The 27,983-nt window shown below is 43.8% G+C and overlaps 1 protein-coding gene across 2 annotated transcripts; it reads left to right on the forward strand.

Moving 5' to 3' along the window:
• Nucleotides 1–9,044: 9,044 nt before the first annotated feature.
• Nucleotides 9,045–27,095, forward strand: LOC132476463 (eukaryotic translation initiation factor 3 subunit C). Of its 2 annotated transcripts, none has more exons than XM_060078431.1 (21): nucleotides 9,045–9,127; nucleotides 9,255–9,394; nucleotides 10,810–10,875; nucleotides 10,982–11,171; nucleotides 11,565–11,690; nucleotides 11,879–11,933; nucleotides 12,400–12,509; nucleotides 12,905–13,032; nucleotides 15,698–15,857; nucleotides 15,994–16,097; nucleotides 16,568–16,709; nucleotides 16,899–17,024; nucleotides 17,157–17,250; nucleotides 18,080–18,270; nucleotides 18,510–18,734; nucleotides 24,330–24,693; nucleotides 26,067–26,226; nucleotides 26,325–26,390; nucleotides 26,480–26,567; nucleotides 26,665–26,827; nucleotides 26,926–27,095. In XM_060078431.1, the coding sequence occupies exons 2-21, from the start codon at nucleotides 9,294–9,296 to the stop codon at nucleotides 27,006–27,008; spliced, it is 2,742 nt and encodes a 913-aa protein (XP_059934414.1). In that variant the 5' UTR covers nucleotides 9,045–9,127; nucleotides 9,255–9,293; the 3' UTR covers nucleotides 27,009–27,095. The 2 variants fall into 2 exon arrangements, with proteins under 2 accessions (XP_059934414.1, XP_059934415.1); XM_060078432.1 differs by having other exon boundaries at nucleotides 15,997–16,097.
• Nucleotides 27,096–27,983: the final 888 nt, after the last annotated feature.

Here is a 27,983-nt window from a genome sequence, read left to right on the forward strand (position 1 = left end):
TACTTCACTGTTAACCGTCTCTACCATATTTGCAATATCTGTGCATAGCAGTACATTTGTTAAGATTTTTTGGGAATTCCCTTGGCGGTCCAGTGGTTAGGACTCTGTGCTTCCACTGCAGGGGGCACGGGTTCCGCCAGGGAATTAAGATCCCATGTGGTGCAGCTAAAAAAAAATTTTTTTTTCATTAAAGGGAATTTCCTGGTGGTCCAGTGGTTAGGACTTAGCACTCTCACTGCTGAGGGCCTGGGTTCAATCCCTGGTCAGGGAACTAAGTTCCCACAAGCCTCACAGCATGGCCAAATAAATACTTTTCATTAAAGCAACTAACTTTTAATAAAATTCACTCATTTTAAAGGGAAACGCTGTTACTATTGAAATCATGAGCTTGGAATGCTAGTTATATATATTTTTTCTATGACACATAAAAATAAATACATAGGACTTCCCTGGTGGTCCAGTGGTTAACACTCTGAGCTCCCAGTGCAGGGGGTCTGGGCTAGATCCCTGATCAAGAAACTAGATCTGGCGCAGCCAAATAAATATTTAAAAAAAATACATAGCTGTTGGAGTGTCAAATGAACATTCAGGTACTACCCCCTGAGGCTACCTCATCTTTACCGGTGATGCTTGTGGCCCACACTCAGGGGAAATGCTGACACAGTGCTTGATAGCATGCACTTTGGCAGTGGAGAAACCCGGTTTTGGGGTCCCAACTCTGCTATTCAGTAGCTCTATGATCTTAGGCAAGTCTCTCCATCTCTCTACACCTTAATTTCTTGACGTGTCAAATGGGAGTAACAATAGTATCAACACAGCGTAAGGTGGTTGTGGAAATTACATGAGCTCCTGGGAAACCATAGCACTCAGTATGTGTTAGCTTAGATCATACTATGGTTTGAATCCCGCCTTTACATTTTACATTGCCTTATGCCAGTGGTTCTCAAACTTTAGTGTGCACCAGAGGGCTTGTTAAAGTACAGATTGCTGGGACTTCCCTGGTGGTGCAGTGGTTGAGAACCCGCCTGCCAATTCAGGGGACACGGGTTCAATCCCTGGTCAAGGAAGATCCCACATGCCACAGAGCAACTAAGCCCATGCGCCACAACTGCTGAGCCTACAAGCCACAAATACTGAGCCCGCGCACCTAGAGCCCGTGCTCCGCAACAAGAGAAGCAACCGCAATGAGAAGCCCGCGCACCACAATGAAGAGTAGCCCCTACTCACAGCAACTAGAGAAAGCCCACGCGCAGCAGCGAAGGCCCAGTGCAGCCAAAAATAAATAAATAAATAAATAAATAAATAAATAAATAAGTACAGATTGCTGGGTTCATATCCAAAATATATAAAGAAGTCATACAATCCAATAGCAAAAGAAAGGAAATAATCCAATTTAAAAATGGGCAAAGGAACTGAATAGATGTTTCTCCAAAGAAATACGAAAGGCCAACAGGTACTTGAAAAGATGCTCAACAGCACAACTCATGGGAGTTCCTTGGTGGCCTAGTGGTTAGGATTCGGGGCTTTCACTGCCATGCCTGGGTTCAATCCCTGGTCGGGGAACTGATATCCCACAAGCTGAGTGGCACGGCCAACTAGTCATTAGGGAAATGCAAATCAAAACCACAATGAGATGTCACCTCACACCTCTTAGAATAGCCATCATCAAAAAGACCAGAGGCCGGGGCTTCCCTGGTGGCGCAATGGTTGAGAGTCCGCCTGCCGATGCAGGGGACACGGGTTCGTGCCCCGGTCCGGGAGGATCCCACATGCCGCGGAGCGGCTGGGCCCGTGAGCCATGGCCGCTGAGCCTGCACTCCGCAACAGGAGAGGCCACAACAGTGAGAGGCCCGCATAACGCAAAAAAAAAAAAAAAAGACCAGAGGTAACAAATGCTGGCATGGTTGTATAGAAAAGGGAACACTTGGGCACTGTTGGTGGGATTGTAAATTTGCACAGCCACTATGGAAAACAGTATAGAAGATCCTCAAAAAATTAAAAGAACTACCATATGATGCAGAAGTTCCACTTCTGCGAATATATCCAAAGGAAACAAGAACACTAATTTGAAAAGATATCTGCACCCCTATGTACATAGTGGCATTATTTACAATAGCCAAGACATGGAAACAACCTAAGTGTCCACTGATGGATGAATGATGAAGAAGTTGTGGAATATATATATATATATATATATATATATATATATATATATATATATATATATATACATATAATGGAATATTATTCAGCCGTTAAAAATGAGGAAATTCTACCATTTGCAACTACATGGATGAAGCTTGAAGGCATTATAGTAAGTGAAATAAGTCAGATAGATAAGGACAAATACTGTATGATTTCACTTACATGTGGAATAAAATTTTTAAAAAAACTCTTTTTTTTGGCTACGCCACTCAGCTTGTGGGATCTTAGTTCCCCATCCAGGGATTGAACATAGGCCACAGCAGTGAATGCGCTAATTTATGATCCATGAACATAGGATGTCTTTCTGCTTATTTAGATCTTTATTTTCTTTCAACAATGCTTTGTAGTTTTCATCATATATATTTGCACCTCTTTTGTTAAATTTATGCCTAAGTATTTTATTCGTTTTGGTGCTTTTGTACATGGAATTACTTTCCTAATTTCCTTTTTGGATTCTTCGTTACAAGTGTCTAGAAATACAATTGATTTTTGTCTATTGATCTTTTATGCTCCAACTCTGCTGAACTTGTTATTAGTTCAAATAGGTTTTTGTAGATTCCTTAGGATTTTCTATATATAAGATTATGTCCTCTGCAAACCTTTCTAATCTGGATGCTTTTTATTTCACTTTCTGGCCTAATTGCCTTGACTAGAGCCTCCATTACAACATTAAATAGAAGTGACAACATTCTTCAACATTCAAAGAGAAGTAGACATTCTTGTCTTGTTCCTGATATTAGGGAAAAAGCTTTTAGTCTTTCATCATTAAGCATGATATTAGATGTGGATTTTTTGTGGATGCCCTTTATCATATTGAGGAAGTTCCCTTCTGTTCCTAGTTTGTTAGGTGTTTTGATCATGAAGGGGTTTTCAATATTGTCAACTGCTTTTTTTTTCATCTATTGAGATGATCGTGTGGTTTTTGTCCTTTATTCTATTGATATGGTGTATTAGCGAATTAATTTGCATTTCTGATAAATACCACTTGGTCATGGTCTATGTATTAGATTTTCTAGTATTTTGCTGAGGATTTTTATGCCTCTATTCGTAAGAGAAATTGGTCTGTAATTTTCTTTTCTCGTGTCATTTTTGTTTCGTTTTGATATCCAGGCAATGCAAGCCTCAGAGAATGAGTTGGGAAGTGTTCCCTCTTCTATTTTTTGGGATGAGTTTGTGAAGAACTGGTGTTAATTCTTTAAATATTTGAGGAATTAACTAGTGAAACAATCTGGATCTGGGCTTTTCTCTGTGGGTACTTTTTGCTACGTGTGGTTTTTAAGCAGTTGAAATATGGTTAGTATGACTGAGAAACTGAACTTTTAATTTCATTTAATATTAATTAATTAGGTTAAATATAATAAGCCATAGATGGTTGTTCTTACAGGACAGGTCTTGAACAGTGGTACTCAGTGGGGTGGTATTGCCCTCTATCGTCATTCTGGATGTTTGTGGGAATTTGAATCTCACTGTAGATGGAGCAGAGTCCTTTAGAGGGTGAGGGCCTAGCCATCCTGCCATGCACAACATGGCCCTGTGTGAAGAGTAATTTTCCTACGCCTGAGTGGCTCTTCAGTGTCTCCCTGCAACCCAGACATCTAATTCCATTTTACATGTGAATCCAAAGTATATCTTGCTTGGTTTTAATATATGTGAATTTTCCAGGATTTCAACTATCATGTTCATTGAAGGAAGACTGTACTTCATTTTGTTTGAACAGTTACCAAGAGCTTTTTGTTGTATTTGGAAAATCCCCTCTCTAAAGGCAACACCCAGTGTCTCATTCACTGTGATTCTAAGTACATATAAAAATGCTAAGTATATATACACATACTTATTTCAAAATATCAAATATGAAGAAAAAAATTCAACGTTTGTTCAGATGATAATCGTTGTTTCATAAATCCAAACTATGTCATTGCAAATAGGTGCAAATCTCTATTTCTTTATATCTTCTACGGAAATCATGTCTCAACATTTACATATTTAAATGCATATTTTCAATAAAAATTTTTTCCTATTTTTCCTTTATAAATATACTTAGAGCACAGCAGTATTTACTGAAGCTGAATATACACTTACTCGATGACTCAGCTATCCCACCCAAGAGGATAAGTATTTATGTCCATAAAAAGACTTGTATCAAGATGTTGATAAAAGCTTTATTCACAATAGCCCAAGACTGGAAAGAGCCCAGATCAACAGAATTAATACATTGTGACATAGTCATGCAATTGAAGACTATTCAGCAATCAAAAAAGAAGGAACTTTCAGTTCATGTAACAACATGGATGAATCTTATAGGCTTCTGAAAGTAGCCAAACACTAAAGAGGACATACCTTATAATTCTACTTTTTACATGAAACTCAAGAAAAGGCAAAACTAATAGATTACAGTAGAAGTCAAAACAATTGGTGCACTCAGCTGTATATGTCTTCAATATTTATTATTATTATTGTCTTTCAATAATAATAATGAAAAGAACACATTATTGAACACGTACTATGGGAAGTGCACTGAGGGGGCTACTAAGACATACAAGATACTATCCTTGTCTTCAGGGAGCTTGGTGGCTATTTGGGAAAATAAAACACACACAAAGTAAAATAAAATAGTGTGTGTCAGAAGTTTATATTATCTATTAATTTCATAAAATGTTTCAAGATATTTGTTTTAAAAGTGGGGTATTGGGTCTGCCCGAGCTGAGGCCTCAGTGGCTGGAGTTGAGTAAGAGAGCATGGTACCCAGGATTTAGTCCCAACAAGGTGTCAACACCACCTCCTTCCCTTCCCCATGCTCTGTTCTCTGCCTCCTCTCAGTCCACTCCCTTTCCAAATTATGATTTATTCCACTGTGGTCAGTATTAGAAAATAAAATTATACGTTCAGAAGAGTCTTCTGTGGCTTCTAAATCAGAGGACCTCACTCTGTCACTAGCTTAACCATTTCCTGCTCTTTCAGAGTTTTAGTTTTCTCATTTGTAAAATGAGGTTAGTAATAGCTGCTTTTCCTGCCTACCTACAAGTTTGTTATGAGTTTGACATGCCTTTATGCATTTGAAATTGCTATTCAATTGCCAGTAATGATTATCACCTTTCTGCTTGCTGGTTACATTATTACAGGCACTGGAGAGAAGCAATTTGCTTAGGGTCATGTGACGCCCACAATGAACCGGAGATGCCAGACTGATCAAAAGTTCCTCCAGGGTGTGCTTCTTGCTCTGGAACCGTTAAGGACCTCATTAAAATCCAGGCATTAACAAAATTAATCCGTTAAAAACACCCACGTTCTGCTTGGCTCCAGTTACAGAACCTAGTTACACTCACAAAGGAAGACATCCTCGGGGTTGTTTTTACTTTGCTGTCCTCACTCCCATCCATCTTCTTCATAATACCAAGTTATGGCAACTCAAACATTGTTAGTGTCTAGCTCTAAAACAGCAAATCTCCCAATAGTTCAGATGGCTGTGAAATAATATTTGGGTTAAAATACAGGCTAGCAGTGTGATCCTGGGCAAGTCACTTGGTCTCTTAGGAGGACAAAGGTATTCCCTGGCAGTCCAGTGGTTAAGGCTCCGTGCTTCCACTGCAGGGGGCCTGGGTTCCATCCCTGGTCAGGGAACTAAGATCCCACAAGCCGTGACATATGGCAAAAAAAAAAAAAAAAAAAAAAAAGGGTTGGGACAATAATACCCACTTTACAGGGTTGTTGTGAAGATTTAAAAGAGGTATTCATTAATAGGAACACATTTTATATTTCATGATATATAATGATACGATAGTCCACCATTAAAAAGAATGAGCAGGGAACAGGGATAAATTTGGAATTTGGAATTAATAGATACACACTACTGTATATAAAATAGATAATCAACAAGGACCTAGTGTATAGCACAGGGGACTATATTCAATGTCTGGTAATAACCTACAGTGGAAAGGAATCTGAAAAAGAATACCTATTTATATATACATGTATAACTAAATCACTTTGCTGTATACCTGAAACATTGTAAATCAACTATACTTCAATTAAAAATAAAATTAAAAAAAAGAATGAGAGGGTTTCCCTGGTGGCGCAGTGGTTAAGAATCCGCCTGCCAATGCAGGGGACACAGGTTCAAGCCCTGGTCCAGGAAGATTCCACATGCTGCAGAGCAACTAAGCCTGTGAGCCACAACTACTGAGCCTGTGCTCTAGAGCCCACAAGCCACAACTACTGAGCCCGAGTGCCACAACTACTGAAGCCCACGCACCTAGAGCCCGTGCTATGCAACAAGAGAAGCCACCCAATGAGAAGCCTGTGCACCGCAACGAAGATCCAATGCAGCCAAAAATAAAAATAAATAAATAAATTTATAAAAAAAGAATGAGAGATCCATAAGCATTAAAAAATGAGCTGTAAGCTATATGAATAATGAAATAAGATGTAGAAGAGCACATAAAATATGACATGATTTGTGTAAGAAATCATGTTATCCCATCTCTCTCTCTAGGTAGACAGAAAGATGGTTATAGATAGACAGATAAATAGTTATCGATAGATCTGTCGACCTGTCTTTCTGTATACATAGATATAGGTACATAAAAGGATATACATATATGTATGTATGTTCATGTATAAGGATTATATAGATAAGGATATATCGACAGAGATTGATATCCAATATCACACGTAGACATCCAAGAGATAGATAGATAGATCTTTATACAATTCTTACATGTATACATACACCCATATATCTATATCCTTTTATGTATCCATATCTAAATACAGAGAGAGACATCTGGAAAATTACGCTATAAACTGATCATTATATTTGTCCCTAGGGAGAGAAGCTAAGGAACTGGAGATTGGCGTGGAAAGGAAATTTTTTTTCCCTGTATATTCTTTTGTATCATTTGTATTTTTAATCATGTACAAGTATTATTTTCAAATAAAGAGAGATGATCACATGAAAGGGCCTGGAACATGGTAGGTGCTTTAAAGATATTTGTGGATGTCCAGTGAACATTGTTCATTTAACTAGGATGTCCCAAATGTATTTAAGTTTTTTCTTTAAAAAAAAAAAATGAGGGCTTCCCTGGTGGTGCAGTGGTTGAGAGTCCGCCTGCCGATGCAGGGGACACGGGTTCGTGCCCCGGTCCGGGAAGATCCCACATGCCGTGGAGAGGCTGGGCCCGTGAGCCATGGCCGCTGAGCCTCCGCATCCGGAGCCTGTGCTCCGCAATGGGAGAGGCCACAACAGCGAGGGGCCCGCGTACCAAAAAAAAACAAAAAAACAAAAGAACCACAGCAGAATGTGGTATGTGGTATCACATGAAGTTTTGACAATGCTTCGTGTATTGCCGGTACATAGGTGTTCATTAAAATAGTGTTTATTCTTGTCTCTATGTTTGAAGTATTTCACGATAAAAAAATTTAAGAAGCCTGCTGGGTAGTGACAGGAGGGGGATACGAGAGGGGAGTTTGGGTGGGGTTCTGGTCATGTTCTATTTCTTGATGTGGGCATACAGATGTGCTCACTTCGTGGAAACTCATCAAGCTGTGCACTTATGATCTGTCACTCATCTGAATCTATGTTACAGTTCAATAAAAATTTTACGAAAAAAGCCCCCTCCCTGTTAAATCGAAAAATTTCATAATGACTTAGTAAAGGATTAGTAAAAAATAAAGAGTTTGGATATGATTTTTCCTTTGCAAATGATCAGGGTCTTGGGAGTAACTAGAAACCACTCTAAAATCAGTAGCTTTACTTCAGTCTGAATTTGCATTTCTTCATCTTCAGTGACAATGATCTTCAAATCACTCAACCTTCTTTACCCTTTACTCAAGCTCCCTTGGCCATTTCAGTGCATTCCCTTTCTGTTTTGGGAGGTGAAGAAGTTGACTTCAGCATCAGGTGGATCTGTGGGGAGGGAGGGAGGAAGAGAGGAAAGGAGAGAGAAAGAGAGACAGAGAGGAAAAGGGGGGAAAGTGGGAAGAGAGCAGGGGTGACAGGCCAGGATGCGTGGAAAGACCCTGTCACATTCTAATCCCAATATAACAGCTGTTGAACTTGCCCTGAACTTTCCTGTCTCTAGGATTTTGTTCAGACTGTTTCCTCTACCTAAAGTGGCCTCCTTCTTTCCCATGATCTGCTAAGTCCCAGTTTTCTTTCAGGGGAGCATTGTACCCCCAGTGCTAAACAGTACCAGACATGCAGCAAGTGCTGAATGAATGAAACCACCTTAAAAAGTGTAAAACAGTCACATAAGCATTTGTGGAATAGTGAATGAATACTAGCTAATATTTATTATATGCTTATGTTGTGCAAGGCATTGTCCTAAATGCTTCACATATACTAAGCCACTTAATTCTCATAACACCCTATGAAGCAGGTCCTATTATGGTCCTAACCTGGGGAGACTGAATCACAGAGAGGTTAGGAAATCTGCCTAGGTTCACACACTAGTAAGTGATGGAGCTGGGATTCGAATACAAAGTCCGATCCGAAGTTTGCTCTAAGCCTGGCTCCAAAACCTTGCAGCTCAACAGCATCGAGTGGGCGCTTTAAGAAAGTAAACACCTGGCCCTGAAATTCTGATTCCACAGGTGAGGTGTGTGGTTGGTTGGCTGGCTGTGAGCAATAACACCCGAGGGCAAAGCGCTGTCGAATCCAGGAATCTCGAGACCGCCTCCTCCCGGCCAAGTTTACTGCAGGCCTGACCCTGCCCCCTGCGAGGCGCGAGGGCCACTGGGAGTTGTAGTCGCCCAGTATAGTTCGTCGACGTCTACCGGAAGTAACGCAGAGATCCCGCCTTCTACTCGCCGCGTTTCCGCTGCTTCGGCTAAGCGGTGTGATGCCCCCGGAAGTGACGCGAAGTTCCCGCCTTCTCGCAGCGTTTCGGCTGTTTCGGTTAAGCAGCGTGATTCCGGAGGTCAGCTGGTACGTACTTCTTTGGCCTCTTGCTTCGGGGAGGGGGACCGGGGTTGGGGTGCGTGCGAAGACGGTGAGGATGGGGGTCAGGAGGTGGCGGCTCGGGCCCCTTCTCGACTTTCGGGCTCTACCGTAGGTCTGGCCGCGCCCGCCGCAGCCGCTCAGCGCCGTCGCCATGTCGCGGTTTTTTACCACCGGTTCGGACAGCGAGTCCGAGTCGTCCCTGTCCGGGGAGGAGCTCGTCACCAAACCTGTCGGGGGTAACTACGGCAAACAGTGAGTGAGGGCCTGGGCCATGGGGACTACTCGGGAGGGTGAGGGGTTCGGCAGGCTGTGGAAGGCCGCGTATATGGGAGGGGAATGGAAATGGGGGCGGTGAGAGCGGGTTCTAAGGATGTTGAGTTTAAGGGACCGGAGCAGTGTTGGAGGGACAGCCGTAACGCTAAGGGTGCTGTCAATTGTGGGAATCCACCCACCAGGCAAAGGATAGAGTCACAGAAGAGGTTTCCCACTGGCTGGGTGTGTTGCATCAGCAAGAAACTCCCAATACTCGCTTGATACCTGGGAGTTCCTTGATGTGGCTCTGAGGTTCTTAAACATCTATTAGTATTTTCCTGTTGTTTATCTCCATTTAAATACTCTTCTCCCATCTCTGCAAATTAAAATTCTTTTCTCCCTTTGGAACGTTGGAATGTTTCTCAAACTTCTGTCCATACACATGCCACCTTCATTATTTTTGTCACATACCTGTACTTAAGAATATATATACATACCACTTCAAAGTCTTGTTTCAGCATAAAACTCTTTTTTTTTTTTTTTTTTTTTTTTTTTTTTTGCGGTACCCGGGCCTCTCACTGTTGTGGCCTCTCCCGTTGCGGAGCACAGGCTCCGGACGCGCAGGCTCAGCGGCCATGGCTCACGGGCCCAGCCGCTCCACGGCATGTGCGATCCTCCCGGACCGGGGCACGAACCCGTGTCCCCTGCATCGGCAGGCGGACTCTCAACCACTGCGCCACCAGGGAAGCCCTAAAACTCATTTTTAAAAGTGAAAAATAGAATCTCTGTATACCCACATGAATATGATTTCATATCTGTGCCACAGGTGGAAAATCAACATCACTTGCTATAAAATAGGAAATAATTGGAAAAGCTAATAAGATGGAAAGAAAAGAGATATTGTTGCCAGCTGAATGCTGTCTGTGGTCTGTTTTTTAATTATTAAGTAAAAATAACTAGTAATGGAGGTGTCAAAGCCGTTGAGACTCTTTCCTTGCCCTCGGCCTGTCACACTCCCCCAATACTGCTTTCTAGGACCTAGTTCAGGTACCACCTTTTCCATTCATTCTAGGTAAAGTACCTCTTTTCTCAACTTCTTTTAGTAATTCTTAGTGACTTGTGTTTTCACATAATTCATTTTTGACACAGTAAATAAGCACTTTCGTTTGTTTATGTTTGAGAGGCTGGAGACAGGTCATCATTTTTTTAATGTGTTACAACATTTGATAAAAGGCTTTACTTGAAGTAAGCTTAAAAGATTGAGTTCTATATGATGAGGCCGTGAAGAGGAAGAATAAAACAAGATGAACGTGGTAGGAATGGGCTACCTGCCCCATCGGAGAAGAAAAAGAGAGATCATTTGGAAAGACTGGAGCTAGGAACAGAGGTTAATGGTCTCTGTTCCTTCCAAATAGGCCATTGTTGCTGAGTGAGGATGAAGAAGATACCAAGAGAGTTGTCCGAAGCGCCAAGGATAAGAGGTGAGGCCATGGGGAGGCGGGGGGATGGGGAGTTTCTGGAGCAGTGGTGGGTTTTCTGGTTGGTGATGGTGGGCATGTGCAATGTGGTATTGGGCTCTCAAACCAGGTTTGAGGAACTGACCAACCTTATCCGGACCATCCGTAATGCCATGAAGATTCGGGATGTCACCAAGTGCCTGGAAGAGTTTGAGCTCCTAGGAAAAGCATATGGGAAGGCTAAGAGCATTGTGGACAAGGAAGGTGTCCCCCGGTTCTATATCCGAATCCTGGCTGACCTGGAGGACTATCTTAATGAGGTGTGATTCTTACGGGTGCAGGGGGATCTAGAAGGGGATTGTGGACCTGGAGCTTTCTCCTGACCCACACCCAGGGATCATGTCTCCTCTGAGTTGTTTGCCATATATTCAGTATTTCCCAGAACATAAGAAATAGGGGGATGAAGCAAGGAGAGGGACTTTTTTATGTTAAGAATTTTAATTGTATATATTTTTATATTACCTCTTACTTGTGGTTTTGTACTTTTGATACATAAATAAAGCATTGGTAAACAATAAGTTAAGAAGTATAGTTTTTAAGTAGTATAGATGTTTATAGATAGCAAGACCCAAAAGTTGTGAAGCCTGAAGTTTAGGGAATACTCCTTAATCTCAGATCCCTGTTCTCCCTTTCTTCCCTATTCTTTCCTTCAGCTATGGGAAGATAAGGAAGGGAAGAAGAAGATGAACAAGAATAATGCTAAGGCCCTGAGCACCCTGCGCCAGAAGATCCGAAAATACAACCGAGATTTTGAGTCCCATATTACAAATTACAAGCAGGTGAGGGTGCTAGAGGGAGACTTTCTGAACTTTGGGGACCGTGACCTCATGACTGAGACAAAAAAGTATTTGTAAACGGGAGGTGTGTGACTGGAGAAGGAATCATGAGAAAGGTCTGTGGGGTGGAGGAAGTGGGATGCGGTGGTTGGCAGGCATCCTTAATTATTCTCTCATTTCCTTCTGTCAAGAACCCTGAGCAGTCTGCAGATGAAGATGCTGAGAAGAATGAGGAGGATTCAGAAGGTGAGTGAGGGGCTTCCCTGGTGGCGCAGTGGTTGAGAGTCTGCCTGCCAATGCAGGGGACATGGGTTTGAGCCCTGGTCCGGGAAGATCCCACATGCCGCAGAGCAACTGGGCCTGTGAGCCACGGCTACTGAGCCTGCGCGTCTGGAGCCTGTGCTCCGCAACAAGACAGGCCGCGACAGTGAGAGGCCCGCGCACCGCGATGAAGAGTGGCCCCCGCTTGCCACAACTAGAGAAAGCTCTCGCACAGAAACGAAGACCCAACACAGCCATAAATCAATCAATCAATCAATCAATCAATAAACTGTCAAAAAAAAAAGAAAATATTAAAAAAAGTGAGTGAGGAAAACCCTTAATTGCATATGGTTAGGAGGTCTAAGATTAAGGGTTTCCTTGGCTTGTTTTCTTGGTTGCCATTCACCTCTTCACCATTGTAACTCTTTTTTTCTCTCCCCTTTCCCACCAGGCTCTTCAGATGAGGATGAGGATGATGAAGGAGTCAGTGCTGCAACTTTCCTAAAGAAGAAATCAGACGCTCCTTCTGGGGAGAGTCGGAAGTTCCTCAAAAAGATGGAGGTAAGAGCCAGTGTTACACTGAGGGGTGGTTTGTCTGCTGTGGACCATTCTTGGGTCTCTGGGGAGAAGAAAAGACTCACAGAGCCTTAAGGTTGAGAGGGGTGGGGTTTAGCAGAGTCTGGTCTGGGGACAGGTTTCCTCTTCGATTAGAGCACTGAGTGACTTGGAATCTGGAGAACTAGATTCTGGGCCCAGCTCTGCCCCAGGGGAGCTGTGTGTCCCTGGAGCAAGTTACCACTTCTCTCTGGGTCTTGGTGGTCCAGTCCAGCTCTTAATACGTTGTTTCAGCCACTCTTCTGCTGCTCCGGAGCGTCTCTGAAACATGTGTCAGCAGGGAGAGCAGAGACACCAGTCAGTCTTCCCATCTTGTTTCTTCTGATCATCTTTTCTTTAAGGATGAAGATGAGGACTCAGAAGATTCAGAAGATGATGAAGATTGGGACACAGGTTCCACATCTTCTGATTCAGATTCAGAGGAGGAAGAAGGGAAACAGACAGTGCTGGCGTCGAGATTCCTTAAAAAGTAAGAAAAGTAGTGGTACTTCGGGCTACAGTGGGAGGAGTAGGAAGCTTTTAATCACCTTGAAAGTTGTTGCTCCCGTGGAGTTCTTTTATTTATTTATTTATTTTTCCCATTTCAGTTTTAATTTTTGTCTTTTATTTTTATTTATTTTTACATTAAAAAGGTTTTTTTATTGAAGTATAGTTGCTGTATAATATTATATAAGTTAGGGGTGTACAGTATAGTGATCCATAATTTTTTTTAACTTAATTTTATATTTATTTGGCTGTGTCGGGTCTTAGTTGTGGCACGTGGGATCTTCTCTGCAGCATGCGGGATCTTTTGTTGCGGTGCAGAGGCTCTTCATTGAGGCGTGAGCTTCTCTCTAGTTGTGGCTTGCGGGCTCAGTAGTTGCGGCACGCGGGCTTAGTTGCCCCACGGCATGTGGGATCTTAGTTCCCCGACCAGGGGTTGAACCCACGTCCCCTGCATCGGAAGGCAGATTCTTTTTTTTTTTTTTTTTTTTTTTTTTTGCAGTACATGGGCCTCTCACTGTTGTGGCATCTCCCGTTGAGGAGCGCAGGCTCAGCAGCCATGGCTCACGGGCCCAGCCGCTCCGTGGCATGTGGGGTCTTCCCAGACCGGGGCACGAACCTGTGTCCCCTGCATCGGCAGGCGGACTCTCAACCACTGCGCCACCAGGGAGGCCCCTGGAGGCCTTTTTTAAAGTGAACTTCGGGATAGATCTCTGGTGGGACTGGATCTCCAAGTTGTTAGGACCCTAAGGAAGAGTGTATGTCTAGGGGCTCTAGATCATAGTTGTGGTTAAGAGGTTGTGGAATGGTCCTTTTCAGTGTAGTTTTAGGACTAACTTCTATTGGTGTCTCTTAATGTCTTCAGTTTCTTAGCTGTGTATTTAGGTGGAGGTGTATTTGGTGATGTCCCTGTAGCTGAGAGCATAAATGTCAGTTTTCTGATCGATTCTAACAAGGTGTGAATATACCAAGGTATAATCTGTCATAGGGAAGAGATCAAGTCAAGTTTTAGGTCTTTCAGTTAGAATTTCATAGGGTGAGAGTTTGTGTTTTAGAGGTGTGAATCACAATATCCTGAGGGCTTCGAGTAAAACTTTAGGCCAAGGATAATTAAGAGGTCCTGTGATCTCAGAGCTTTGGGGATGGATGATGCAGACCAAGCAGTTTCAGCTTAATGAACATACTTTGCTGATTTACAAAGGATTTTACCTATGAAATGAGTTTTTATCATTAGAGAGTATTGCATTAGTACAGGAGGGAAAACCATTAAGCTTCTGTTGAGTTATGGCATAGGGAGTTCCCTGATGGTCTAGTGGTTGGGATTGGGCGCTGTCACTGTCATGGCCCGGGTTCCGTCCCTGGTTGGAGAACAGATCCCACAAGTATCCCACAAGCCACGTGGTATGGCCTCCCCAAAAAATTATGGCATAAATCTTTTGGCAAGGGCAAGTTTTAATCCAACTGGCAAATTATAAACTATTACTAAAGTATATTCAAACCTTTTAAGCAGTTAAAATGAAATTTATTTATAAACGTTTAAATGGTGTTTTAATTATAATTTGAATGTCTGTTCAAGTCTTTCTGGAAAGACTTTTTCCTCTATAAAGTTTGAAATAATTTGTCCCTGTCATTTGGTTTATATTTCATTATGTAAGTATTAAAGTCTGGAAATGGTTTCAGACATCAAATAGTTTAAGTCCACTTTGAGGTAGCCAGTGATCTTTTTCTTTTTTGTTGGGGACATTTTGTTGTATTGAACAGTTTTTTTTTAAATTCAGAATTTATATTAATAATTGTCATAAGAGGGGAAAGAAAGGCAGGGAAAAACAGCCAGTCTTGGAACTGCAAAAATTTTTTTGCACTTTTTTTTTTCTAAGCACGGATTTTAAACTGATAAATCAGTTGGTGATAAAAAGATTAGTCTGGGGATTTCCTGGTGGTACAGTGGTTAAGAATCTCCCTGCCAATGCAGGGACATGGGTTCAAGCCCTGGTCCAGGAAGATCCCACATGCTGTGGAGCAACTAAGCATGTGTACCACAACTACTGAGCCTGCGCTCTAGAGCCTGGAGCCACAATGCCTGGAGCCCGTGCTCCGCAACAAGAGAAGCCACCGCAGTGAGAAGATGGCGCACTGCAACAAAGAGTAGCCCCCACTAGCCGCAGCTAGAGAGGACCCGTGCACAACAACAAAGACCCAACGCAGCCCTAACTAAATAAATAAATAAGTAAATAAATAGATTTATTTATTTAAAAAAAAAAAGATTAGTCTGGACAGAGTAACTAGTACCAAAGGACAACTGTGTTGCCTATGGATTCTTTGGAAAACCTTAGAGTTTAGTTGTGGAGCAACATGACAGGCTGTTTCTGTGTCTGAGGCGGCCTGGTTAGCACCTCTGTCTTATTAAACTAGGCCATACTCGTTCCTTCATATGAGTTGCTTAGTGTAATATGGTAACAGACCTTGGTAAGTGGTCTGGCAGATTCAAATGCTTAGTGGTCTTTGCTTTGGTTATGGTTACAGTTATTCATAGGTCATTCTTGTAGAGTGTAACTTGGACCCAGGAAGAGAAAAAGGAATTTTGGCGGGGGGAAGAAGCCTCAAGGTGGAGAGGGGGCTGATCCTTCATCTTCTCCTGTGTCTCTTGGCAGGGCCCCCACCACAGAGGAGGACAAGAGGGCAGCTGAGAAGAAACGGGAGGACAAAGCCAAGAAGAAGCATGATAGGAAATCCAAGCGCCTGGATGAGGAGGAGGAAGACAATGAAGGCGGGGAGTGGGAAAGGGTCCGGGGTGGAGTGCCCCTGGTTAAGGTGAGGATTTTAGAACGAAAAGGAATTGGGAAACAGTTTGGGAGAGCATACAGGTACCCTCCTGGTCGGATTCAGGAGAACAATTAAGGCAAGAACAGGTTTCTGTCAGTCTGCACATAACTTGTGTGTTACCTAGGAGAAGCCAAAAATGTTTGCCAAGGGAACTGAGATCACCCACGCTGTTGTCATCAAGAAACTGAATGAGATCCTACAGGCACGAGGCAAGAAGGGAACTGATCGGTAAGATTCGTGGGCCTGGGCTATGTCATTACAGGGTGAAAGCTCATTTTCTCTTAAGACACAGAGTGGATGGAGGTTGGTGGGGAAATAGTGCTATTTTGGGAAGATCTGTGTGTGGCTACAGTAGAAGGAATGATGTACTTGGACTACACCAGTCTATTTTCTGCTGTTCACATTCCGTTTGACCTTAGATCAATCACTTAACCTTTGGGGGCTGTTTTCCCATCTGTAAAATGGGAATAATACTCATCTTCTTTAGTTATTCAGTGACTGAAGAGGATGTTAGATTGTTAGCATTATTGCTATTTCTGTTTGGAATTTATGAGGGAGAAGCAAGTATACAGGTGGTGAGGCTAGGGGTGGGTATTGAGAATGAGTCTGCCTTTCTTGTCTGAAGAGGGCGTGCTGTATGACAGGATAAGACATTTTTATTTGTTTCCTGTGCCTCACCCAATTCTGTACCCCTCCAGTGCAGCCCAGATTGAGCTGCTACAGCTGCTGGTTCAGATTGCTTCTGAAAACAACCTGGGAGAGGGTGTCACCGTCAAGATCAAGTTCAATATCATTGCCTCTCTTTATGACTACAACCCCAACCTGGCCACATACATGAAGGTGAGAACAATAACGAGCATCCCACAGCAGAGCTGGTGGGTCATGGGAAGGTGGCTGGTGACTCAAGACTCAAGGACTGTTGGAGCAGTCTTGGTGGTTGAAGGCCTGTGGATTCCTGGTGTAGGGCTCTTGGGAGGCATCTCCTTGTTCCACCTTCACACCTCTGACTGCTGTCTGATCTCTTGGCAGCCTGAGATGTGGCAGAAGTGTCTGGACTGTATCAATGAGCTGATGGACATACTGTTTGCAAACCCCAACATCTTTATTGGAGAGAACATTCTGGAAGAGAGTGAGAACCTGCATAACGCTGACCAGGTAAAGAGGGGATTTGGCAGGCTATTTGGAAGTGTGTGTTGTCTGCTTTGGGAAGGTTTGTTGGAGACAGAAGGGTTGAAGTTCAGGACTGGAATCTGGGCTAATTTATTTCCTCCTTCGCCTTCTCTTCAGCCACTGCGTGTCCGTGGCTGTATCCTAACTCTGGTGGAACGAATGGATGAAGAATTTACCAAGATAATGCAAAACACTGATCCTCACTCCCAAGGTGAGCCCGAGCAAGCATGGGCATCAGTGAGAGGAAAAGTGCAGGGATTAAAATGAAAGATTGTACTAAGTGAGAATGTTCGGAAAGCCAGCCCTTCCTCACCCCAGCATTCATACCACAGGGCCTCTTTAAGATACTGGACCCCACTCCCGTAGCTTCTGATTCAATAGGTCTGGGTGAGGCCTCACATTTTACATTTCTAACATGTTCCTAAGTGATGCTGCTGTCTGCTACTTTGAGAACTGTTGGGGTATGATCTCTGTCCACTTGGCTTGTTTAGCTTGTACGCCTTAAGCATTAGAATGGGGAAATGCAGGACATTTACACAGTAAAATGTGAGTGTCCACATGTGTCCACCAAGTCAAAGGTGTATTGATGAACAAGACAGCTTGGGGCCTTCATGCTCATGGAGCTTACATTTCGGTGCTGAAGCAAGGCAGTTCTACAAAAAAATGAACGAGTCAGTTGTAGATAATGTAAAGTGTGAATTAGAAATTCAGCTCGGGACATGTGACAGTATGTCTGGAGTGGTGGCTGCTTTAGATAATGGTTGAAGAAGCATCTGTAGGTAGGGCACATTTGAGGTGAGAGCCGAATGAGAAGGAGGAGGAGGAGTTAATCAGGAGGAATTGGCAGAAGAGAGTGCCTGACAGCAATGGAGAGTGAGCTTGACATGTCCCAGGAGAGGATGGTATTTTTAGGGCACAGTGAGTAGACTTTTCTGATGGGTACAGAAAACACATGCAGAGGTAATTGGATTGATGAGGGACATATGATTGGGAAAGCCTGGGTGCCTGGCTAAGCTGAGGGTGGGTGCTCTCCCTGCCAGAGTACGTGGAGCACCTGAAGGACGAGGCACAGGTGTGCACCATCATTGAGCGTGTGCAGCGCTACCTGGAGGAGAAGGGCACCACTGACGAGATCTGTCGCATCTACTTGAGGCGCATCCTCCACACCTACTACAAGTTTGATTACAAGGCCCATCAGCGGCAGCTTACCCCCCCTGAGGGCTCCTCAAAGGTAAGTGCTTGGCCACCATGTCAGAGGGGAGAGGGGTGTGTCCATCGGTTCTGCATGTCTGTTAGGACTTCATGGCAGATCTTCTATTCCCTGGGGACTGTCTCTGGTGGAGCAGAGGGACTAGGAAGAGGCTGGATGGAGTCTCGTCTTTGGTTGCTGAAGGCTGAGCCATTTACAACCATTGTCCTTGCCATATTTCCTCCTCCAACAATATCTCCCCCCACCCCCTACCCCTCCAGTCAGAGCAAGACCAGGCCGAAAATGAGGGCGAGGACTCAGCTGTGCTGATGGAGAGACTGTGCAAGTACATCTATGCCAAGGACCGCACAGACCGAATCCGCACATGCGCCATCCTCTGCCATATCTACCATCATGCTCTGCACTCCCGCTGGTACCAGGCCCGTGACCTCATGCTCATGAGCCACCTACAAGACAACATTCAGCACGCGGACCCGCCAGTACAGGTAGGATGGGAAGGAGGCGCTCTGGCCCTGGTGGCAAAGGGAAGCCCAGGCCAGGCCCCCCGTCCACTCTGTTCAGGCGAAGTGGCTCAGGCAGATTAGCCACCTGTCTGGCTAATGCAGATACAGGGAGACACTTGGTCCTTCCCGAGTGCTAGCATTCTTTGATTCTCCTACATGTTAACATAGAGTCCTCTGGGATAGAATTTGGGTTCAACTAACATTTATTATAATTATTACGTGTCTGGTTTGGAACAAACATTAGGAGATCATCTTACTTAAAAAGATGAAAAAGCATTTAAGCAGTTAAACTGAGAAGGACAAGGACCCAAATACAGTGTGATGTGTGAAACATAAAATTTTGTGTGTGGCAGCGTTGTGAGGACATTTTTATGTAGGAGTATTACAGTTGTGTCTAGGTATAGACCCTATAAGTGTGTGTTTAGAACAATTGTGAGGTATTTATGTGTAAAACATTTGGTAAGCCTGTCTGGTGGTGCTTTTTGAATAGCACTCCTATTTTTTATTCCATTGTATGAATTTATCACAGGTTCTTGATTTTTCTCTTGATAGATAAGTGATCAACCAGTTTGGGGTATTATAAATGAAGCTTTTGTGTGGATGTATGGTTTCTCTTGGGTAAATACTTAAGAGTGGAATTACTGCATCATAGTGTAGGTGTATGTCCAGTTTTATAAGAAGCTCAAAAATGGGACTTCCCTGGTAGTGCAGTGGTTAAGAATCTGCCTGCCAATGCAGGGGACACGGGTTCGAGCTCTGGTCCGGGAAGATCCCACATGCCACAGAGCAACTAAGCCCACAACTACTGAGCCTGTGCTCTAGAGCCTGCAAGCCACAGCTACTGAGCCCCCGCTCAGTACTGAGTACTCTGCTCAACGAAGAGTAGCCCCAGCTCGCTGCAACTAGAGAAAGCTCGCGCGCATCAGTGAAGACCCAAGGCAGCCAAAAGTAAATAAATAAATAAATAAATTTTAAAAAGGAAAGAAACTCAGAAATGGTTGTACCATTTTTCCCTTTTACCTTGTCAATATTTAGTGTTGTTAGTCTTCTTAATTTTGGCCATGATGGTTGTTGTCTAATGGTATCTCAATGGTATTGAGATACCATTGAGATGGTATCTAATGGTATTTCCCTGATGACTATTGAAATTTACTGCTTTTTAAATGTTTATTGGCCCTTTATATATCTTCTTTTGTGAGATGTCTGGTCAACTTTTGCCCGCCCCCCTGTTTTAAAGATTGGATTATTCATCTTTTTATTATTGAGTTGTAGGAAATCTTTATATATCCTGGATACCAGTCCTTTGTCAGATAAATGTTTTCCAAATATTTTTTTCCAGTGTGTGGTTTGCCTATTCATTTTCTTAACCATGTGTTTTGATGTATATTCTAATATATCAGTTTTATCTCTTTTGGTTATTTTCTGGGTCCTATCTAAAGAAACTTTTTCCTACTAGCAATTCATAAAGATATTTTTTTATTTTTAGTTTTTGGAAGTTCTTGTGGTTTTAGCTTTCACATTTAGGTCTGTGTTTTCTGCGTATGGTGTGAAGTCAGGGTCAGAGACGTTCTTTCCCCATTGTATTGCTTTGGTGCCTTTGTGGAAAACCACATGAAAAACCAACCACATGACCCTATAAATGTATTTCTGGGCTCTCTATTCTATTCCATTCATTCATCTTTTTGTCCTTCCTTATGCCAGTTCCACACTGTCTTGATGGCTGTGCCTTTAGAGTTAAGTCTTTTTTTTTAATTAATTAGTTTATGGCTGCGTTGGGCCTTCGTTGCTTCACCCGGGCTTTCTCTAGTTGTGGCGAGCAGGGGCTACTCTTCGTTGTGGTGTGTGGGCTTCTCATTGCAGTGGCTTCTCTTGTTGTGGAGCATGGGCTCTAGGCGCACAGGCTTCAGTACTTGTGGTACTCAGGCTCAGTAGTTGTGGCTTGCAGGCTGTAGAGCGCAGGCTCAGTAGTTGTAGCACACAGGCTTAGTTGCTCCACGGCATGTGGGATCTTCCCAGACCAGGGCTGGAACCTGTGTCTCTTGCGTTGGCAGGCGGATTCTGAACCACTGCGACACAAGGGAAGTCCCTAGAGTAAGTCTTGAAGTCAGGTAGTATGACTCCTCCAACTTTGTTGTTTTTTAAGAATAGTTGGAATGTTCTGTGACATTTGCACTTCCACATAAATTTCAAAATCAGCTTGTCAATTTGTGCAAAAATGCCTGCTGGGATTATATTGAATCTGTAAATCAATTTTGGGAGAACTGACACCTTAACAACTTTGAACCTTTTGATCTTACGTGTTATTCTTCATTTAATTTCTTCAGTTTCTCTCTGCAGAGGTAATACACATCTTTTAAAAAATTATTCCTGAGAATTATACGATTTTTTATGCTGTCGTAAAGGCAATTTTTAAATTTAATTTAATTTTTTATTTTGTCCACACGGCTTGCGGGATCTCAGTTCCTCAACCAAGGATTGAACCTGGGCCACGGCAGAGAAAGCACTGAATCCTAACCACTAGACCACCAGGGAACTCTGTTAATTTCATTTTAAAATTGTTAACTACCAGTGTCTAAAAATAGAGTTAATTTTCTTACATTGGCCTTGGATCTTGCCATTTTGCTAAATTCAGTTTTAGTCTGGCCTTCTGTCCTCTGTATTTGCGGATTCAACCAACTGCAGATTGAAGATATTTGTGGGGAGGGGGAGGGATTCCAGAAAGTTCCCCCCAAAAACCAAAATTTGCCTTGTTTGGTAACTATTTACCTAGCACTTACATTGTATTCGGTGTTACAAGTAATCTACAGATGATTTAAATTACATGGGAGGACGTACCGTAAGTTATTTTCAAATACTATGCCATTTCATGTAAGAGACTTGAGCATCTGCAGATTTTGGTATCCATGGAGGGTCCCAGAACCAATTCCCCATGGATACTGAGGGACAGCTGTATTGGGTCTAGTGTTTTATAGATTGCTTAAGTTTTTTTTACTGAATTAATCGTGTCATCTGCACATAGGGACAGTTTTATTACTATACCAGTCTCTGAGACTTTTCTTTCTTTTTTGTTTCTTTTTTGCCATATTGTAGTGACTCAAATCTTTAATACTTAGTGCTGAATAGAAGTGAGAGCAGACATCTTGCCTCCTTCCCAGTATCAGCAGAGAAGCAGTGAGCATTTCACCATTAAGAAGAATGTTACCTATTTTTATAGATAGTATTTTTGTAGATAGACTTTCTCAGATTGATGGAGTTCTCTTCTGATCCTAGTTGGCTGGGAATTTTTGTCCTTAATAGGTGTTGAATTTTGTCAAAATCTTTTTTGCATCTATTGAAATAATGCACAGTTGTTTCTCCATTATTCTGTTTATATGGTGAATAACTATGATTTTAGATTTTTATATTATACTTTCATTCCCGTGATATATCCTCCTTGGTCGTGGTATATTATCTCTTTTATGTATTGCTGGATTTTGCTTGCTGATATTTTTTTAGGGCTCTTTGTATCTAAGTTCATGACCGGTATTGACCTCTATATTTTTGTTGTCAGTAAAGACTTGGTCTTTCCCCCCAACGAAAATCCGTACTACCTACAGTCTTCCCTATCTTAATTATTGACAAGTCCATCTTTTCCGTTGCCTAGGCCCAGAAGCCTTGAATTCATCTTTGATTCTTGTTTTTCTCTCACATTTGATTCCCCACCCATTTGTGTTGAAAATCCCTATCTGACCACTTATTATCACTTCCACTGCCACTCTCTGGTCTAAGCCACCATCATGTTCCCAGTCTCTCTCTCTGCTTCTGCCCTTATATCCCTTCAGGCTGTTCTTTCTTTTTCTTTTTTTTTTTTTAATGTTTATTCCTTTTACTTTTTAAATTAATTTATTTTTGGCTGCATTGGGTCTTCATTGCTGCGCACGGGCTTTCTCTAGTTGCGGCGAGTTGGGGCTGCTCTTCATTGCGATGCACGGGCTTCTCATTGCAGTGGCTTCTCTTTGTTACGTAGCCCGGGCCCTAGGGCGCACGGGCTTCAGTAGTTGCGGCGCATGGGCTTAGTTGCTCCGCGGCATGTGGGATCTTCCCGGATCAGGGCTCAAACCCATGTCCCCTGCTTTGGCAGGCAGATTCTTTTTTTTTTTTTTCTTTTTTAATTTTAAATAAACTTATTTATTTTTGGCTGCATTGGGTCTTTGTTGCTGTGTGCAGGCTTTCTCTTGTTGCAGTGTGCTGGCTTCTCCTTGCGGTGGCTTCTCTTGTTGCGGCGGAGCACGGGCTCTAGGCGCGCGGGCTGCAGTAGCTGTGGCATGTGGGCTCAGTAGTTGTGGCACACAAGCTTAGTTGCTCCACAGCATGTGGGATCTTCCCGGACCAGGGATCGAACCCATGTCCTGTGCATTGGCAGGCGGATTCTTAACCACCGTGCCACCAGGGAAGCCCCTTCAGGCTGTTCTTAATGCAGCAGCTAGAGTAACCCTGTTAGTAAAGTCAAATTATGTCACTTATTTGCTCAAAAGCTTCCTGTGGTTTCCCATCTTAAAATCTTTTTTTTTTTTTGCGGTACGCGGGCCTCTCACTGACTGTTGTGGCCTCTCCCGTTGCGGAGCACAGGCTCTGGACACGCAGGCTCAGCCGCCATGGCTCACGGGCCTAGCCGCTCCGCGGCATGTGGGATCTTCCCGGACCGGGGCACAAACCTGTGGCCCCTGCATCGGCAGGCGGACTCTCAACCACTGCGCCACCAGGGAAGCCCCATCTTAAAATCTTTAACATGGCTTTCAATGCCCTGTGCTTGCCCAGCCTCCAGTTTCTGATTACATCTTTTACCAGCTCTAGCCATATTGCATTCCTTGTCCTTGAATACGTCTGGCATAGGGCCTTTGCACTTACTTTTCATTTTTCCTAGAATATTCTTCCTCCTCCAGAGATCTGCATGACTTGCTATTTCTTTTTCTGTTAGGTATGTATGTATGTACGTATGTACGTATTTATGTATGTATTTTTTTTAATGTAATTTATTTATTTTTGGCTGCGTTGGGTTTTCGTTGTGGTGTGCAGGCTTCTCACTGTGGTGGCTTCTCTTGTTGCAGAGACCAGGCTCTAAGCCCATGGGCTTCAGTAGTTGTGGCCCACGGGGTCTAGAGTGCAGGCTCAGTAGTTGTGGTGCACGGGCTTAGTTGCCCCGCGGCATGTGGGATCTTCCCGGACCAGGGATCGAACCGTGTCCCCTGCATCGGCAGGCAGATTCTTAACCACTGCGCCACCAGGGAAGCCCAGGTCTTTATTTTTAAACATCCCCTTCAAAATGAGGCCTTTCTTAGTTATCCTACATAAAATTGTGAGTTCCCACCACTACTGCCACCACTCAGACTCCCTTCTTAACTCCCTCATCTGCCTTATTTTTCTCCTTAGCTTGGGTCACCACCTGTATATTATGCTTATTTTGTCCTCCACACCTCTGTCCCTAGAGTGTAAGCTCCATGGAAGGGGAGGAACTGGTCTATTTTGTTCTCTGTCCTAACCCTGTGAAAGACTTACCTTGTGGCTATCACCTCTGAGTTCATTGCCCTTTGCTCTTAGATCCTGTACAACCGCACCATGGTGCAGCTGGGCATCTGTGCCTTCCGCCAAGGCCTGACCAAGGATGCTCACAATGCCCTGCTGGACATCCAGTCAAGCGGCCGGGCCAAGGAGCTTCTGGGTCAGGGCCTACTGCTGCGCAGCCTGCAGGAGCGCAACCAGGAGCAGGAGAAGGTGGAGCGGCGCCGGCAGGTGCCCTTCCACCTGCACATAAATCTGGAGCTGCTGGAGTGTGTTTACCTGGTGTCAGCCATGCTCCTGGAGATCCCCTACATGGCCGCCCATGAGAGTGACGCCCGCCGACGCATGATCAGCAAGCAGTTCCACCACCAGCTGCGGGTGGGCGAGCGACAGCCCTTGCTGGGTGAGTGTGGGGCTCTGTAGTGCAGCAGGCTTTGCTCATTTGTTCCTTGATTGCTTGTAATCAAAGGATTAAGAAGACAAAGGGAGTAAACTTTCCCACAAGATGATTCCATTTGATTTAATGGCATCTCCATGTATGGCCTAAAAGCATCATTTTTACTAAGTAGTCTCCATGGTCTCTTACCATAGGACACGTCTTAGCTTACAGATTAAGCTCCCTGCTTCCTATCATTTTCCCCTTCAGTCTGTATTTGTCAGTAGTATCTTTCTACCAAGTGTATGGTGTTATACACCCCCAGCACCTTCAGAAGTTCTTCATTGTCTATAGAATAAAGTCCAGCCTCCTTAGTCACGAAGTTAAAGTCTCCATGAGCTGATTCCAACAATATTTTTAATTTAGTATAAACTTACGTAGTACTTTTTTCTGCCTGGCACTAAGTGTTTTATAAATAATAATAATTCATTTATTCTTCATTAGTCATAACGCTATGCAGATACTATTGTGACCCCCCTTTTCCTGATTAAGAAACTGAGGCACAAAAGTTAAGTGACTTTACCCAGGGTTAACACAGCTGGTATGTGTCTCTCTGACCTTTTCCTCTTTTTCCCTTTCATCCATATTATTTTTTAGCTAACTAACTAGACCCTTGGCATTCAAGAATCTAACATTGGCTTCTTTGAGCACTTTTAGAGATCCGATCTTTCAGTCCAGAGGTTGAGTGAGTTGTGATTTCACTGGGAAAGGAATTTGAATTGCGCCCTTCCTGTAAGGCTGGTGCATGGAAGGACTTGGCAACTGAGCCAGTCTTACTGTCCACAGCCACGTCCCTCTACAGATTTGTCCTCTACTGGTTGTGTGTATGGTCATATTAAGTGCAGGCGCACTTCAGAAAAATTATGTTTGGGTTATGTAGTGATGCTTTACTTTGTTTTTATTAATTGGAAAATGACCAGTGAAAATCTGTATGTCCAGCATCTCTTAGGGCTTCTTGGTTCACATTCCCTGCCTCTCTACTACTGCCTGCAGTGGATGTTAGATATTTTTTTAAGGTCAGTGAACCTTGTAAGAATCTGATAAAAGCTGTGGACCCTTTCCTAGGAAAATGTGCATAAGGGTACACACAGCAATTTGTCAGCATTTTCAAGGAACTCACCAATCCCCTGAGGCACATCATAGACTAAGTCTAAATGTAAATACAGTTATTCTGATATTAAGTGACTTGTACAGTCACATGGCTACTTAATGGAGAGCTGGGAGAGTGTCAGTCCAGTTGTTTACTCTCTTAGCCTGGGTTCCTCCTTAAATAGTGCGTGTTGGGGAAGGAGCCCTCATCCCAAGTTTCCCTAGGCCCTTCCTCATTCCCAACCTTTCAGGTCCCCCCGAGTCAATGAGGGAACATGTGGTCGCTGCCTCCAAGGCCATGAAGATGGGTGACTGGAAGACCTGCCACAGTTTTATCATCAACGAGAAGATGAATGGCAAAGTGTGGGACCTTTTCCCGGAGGCTGACAAAGTCCGAGCCATGCTGGTTAGGTGAGCAGAGAACAAGACCCTAGTGGGTGGGGAAGAAAAGACTTGGTCTCCTTCACTGAAGATCTCCCCCTTTTCTCTTTTCTCCCTTCTCCCCACAGGAAGATCCAGGAAGAGTCACTGCGGACCTACCTCTTCACCTACAGCAGTGTCTATGACTCCATCAGGTAGGATGGGCCCTGAGGAGGCACAGGAGCCCCAGCTTTGTGGTCGAGGGTCCTAATTGCTCCCTGTTCTTGGCCTTCTTTCTCCCCAGCATGGAGACACTGTCTGACATGTTTGAACTGGACCTGCCCACTGTACACTCCATCATCAGCAAGATGATCATTAACGAGGAGTTGATGGTAAGGCCATCAGCATGGGCACATGGCCAGGTGGAGTCGTGGAGAGATTGGAGTACAGGAGACTGATCTGTCCCTTCCTCTGCCTCACTTCTGTCAGGCCTCCCTGGACCAGCCGACACAGACAGTGGTGATGCACCGCACTGAGCCCACTGCCCAGCAGAACCTGGCACTGCAGCTGGCTGAGAAGCTGGGCAGCCTGGTGGAAAACAATGAGCGGGTGTTTGACCACAAGCAGGGTACCTATGGTGGCTACTTCCGAGGTGAGTGCTTCCATCCCCTCTGCGCTCCCAGGGTCCTGGCCCCCTTACTGCCTCTCCCTTGACATTCACCCCCTCCCCTCCCCATCTCTCTCCTGCAGACCAGAAGGATGGCTACCGCAAAAATGAGGGCTACATGCGCCGGGGTGGCTACCGCCAGCAGCAGTCTCAGACGGCCTACTGATTGCTTGACTTCAGTCCCCAGTGCTCTAAACCATTCAACGTTTAGGTCCAGCCACGCCCCAGTCATTAAAGGTCTGTTTAGAGTTGCTGCAGTTCTGCCTGTCTGTGTGTCGCCAGAGGTGTGTTGGACACATTTATTTGCTAATTATATTTCTAAGCTTCTATCCCATGACAGGCACAAGGCTCAGGATGCAGGGATGACTTGCACATATCCCTAACTTCAAAGAGCTTTTGTTGCTCTTTGACATTTGACCGGAAAATTGTAATAACATGTGATAAGTTATAACGGGTATTTTTTTTAAAAGGTGGTGGGTATATTGAATAGGATGTGATTATGGGGCATAAATGTGAGGGAAAGCATAATGGAGGCAGTGGTGATGGATGTTGCGAGTGGTTGGGTGGTGGTTCACCAGGCAGGGAAAAGGGAGAGTTAGTCTAGACCCGTGTGAAGTAGTGTAGTCCTCAGACCAGTGTGGATGCAGTTAGCCTGTCCATGACAAAACAGGCACCATAATTAAGAATAAGCACTGAGAAGCTTTGCCATTGCTGCGATATCTAAGCATGTGATCGATTTTCTAATTTGTGTGTATAATGTTTTTGAAAGTATTTACCCACATTAGGCTGGAAATTTTTTTAATGGCCCTTCACCATATTTGAAAAGCATTGACGTAGGCAAAGGAAAAAGAGCACTTAAACAGGATGAGAGGAGCAAAAGAATAGTGTGGTTGGTATAAAGTGTTTGTGGAGTATGTGCAGAAGATCAACTAGAGGCTTAATCCGGGGGCCATCTCATGAAGGCTAAATGCTTTGGACTTGTGGAAACAAAATAGAATGGATCCATTTTTAAGAAGGGTAATGGAGCAGTACTGTGGAGTATAGAGTTGGAGGCAGAGAGCCTAACAGAGTAAAAAGCATCTAAAGCCAGGGTGGGGCTTCCCTGGTGGCACAGTGGTTGGGAATCCGCCTGCCAGTGCAG

The sequence above is a fragment of the Mesoplodon densirostris genome, chromosome 16 (genome assembly GCF_025265405.1).
Source record: "Mesoplodon densirostris isolate mMesDen1 chromosome 16, mMesDen1 primary haplotype, whole genome shotgun sequence".
NCBI classification, from domain to species: Eukaryota; Metazoa; Chordata; class Mammalia; order Artiodactyla; family Ziphiidae; genus Mesoplodon; species Mesoplodon densirostris.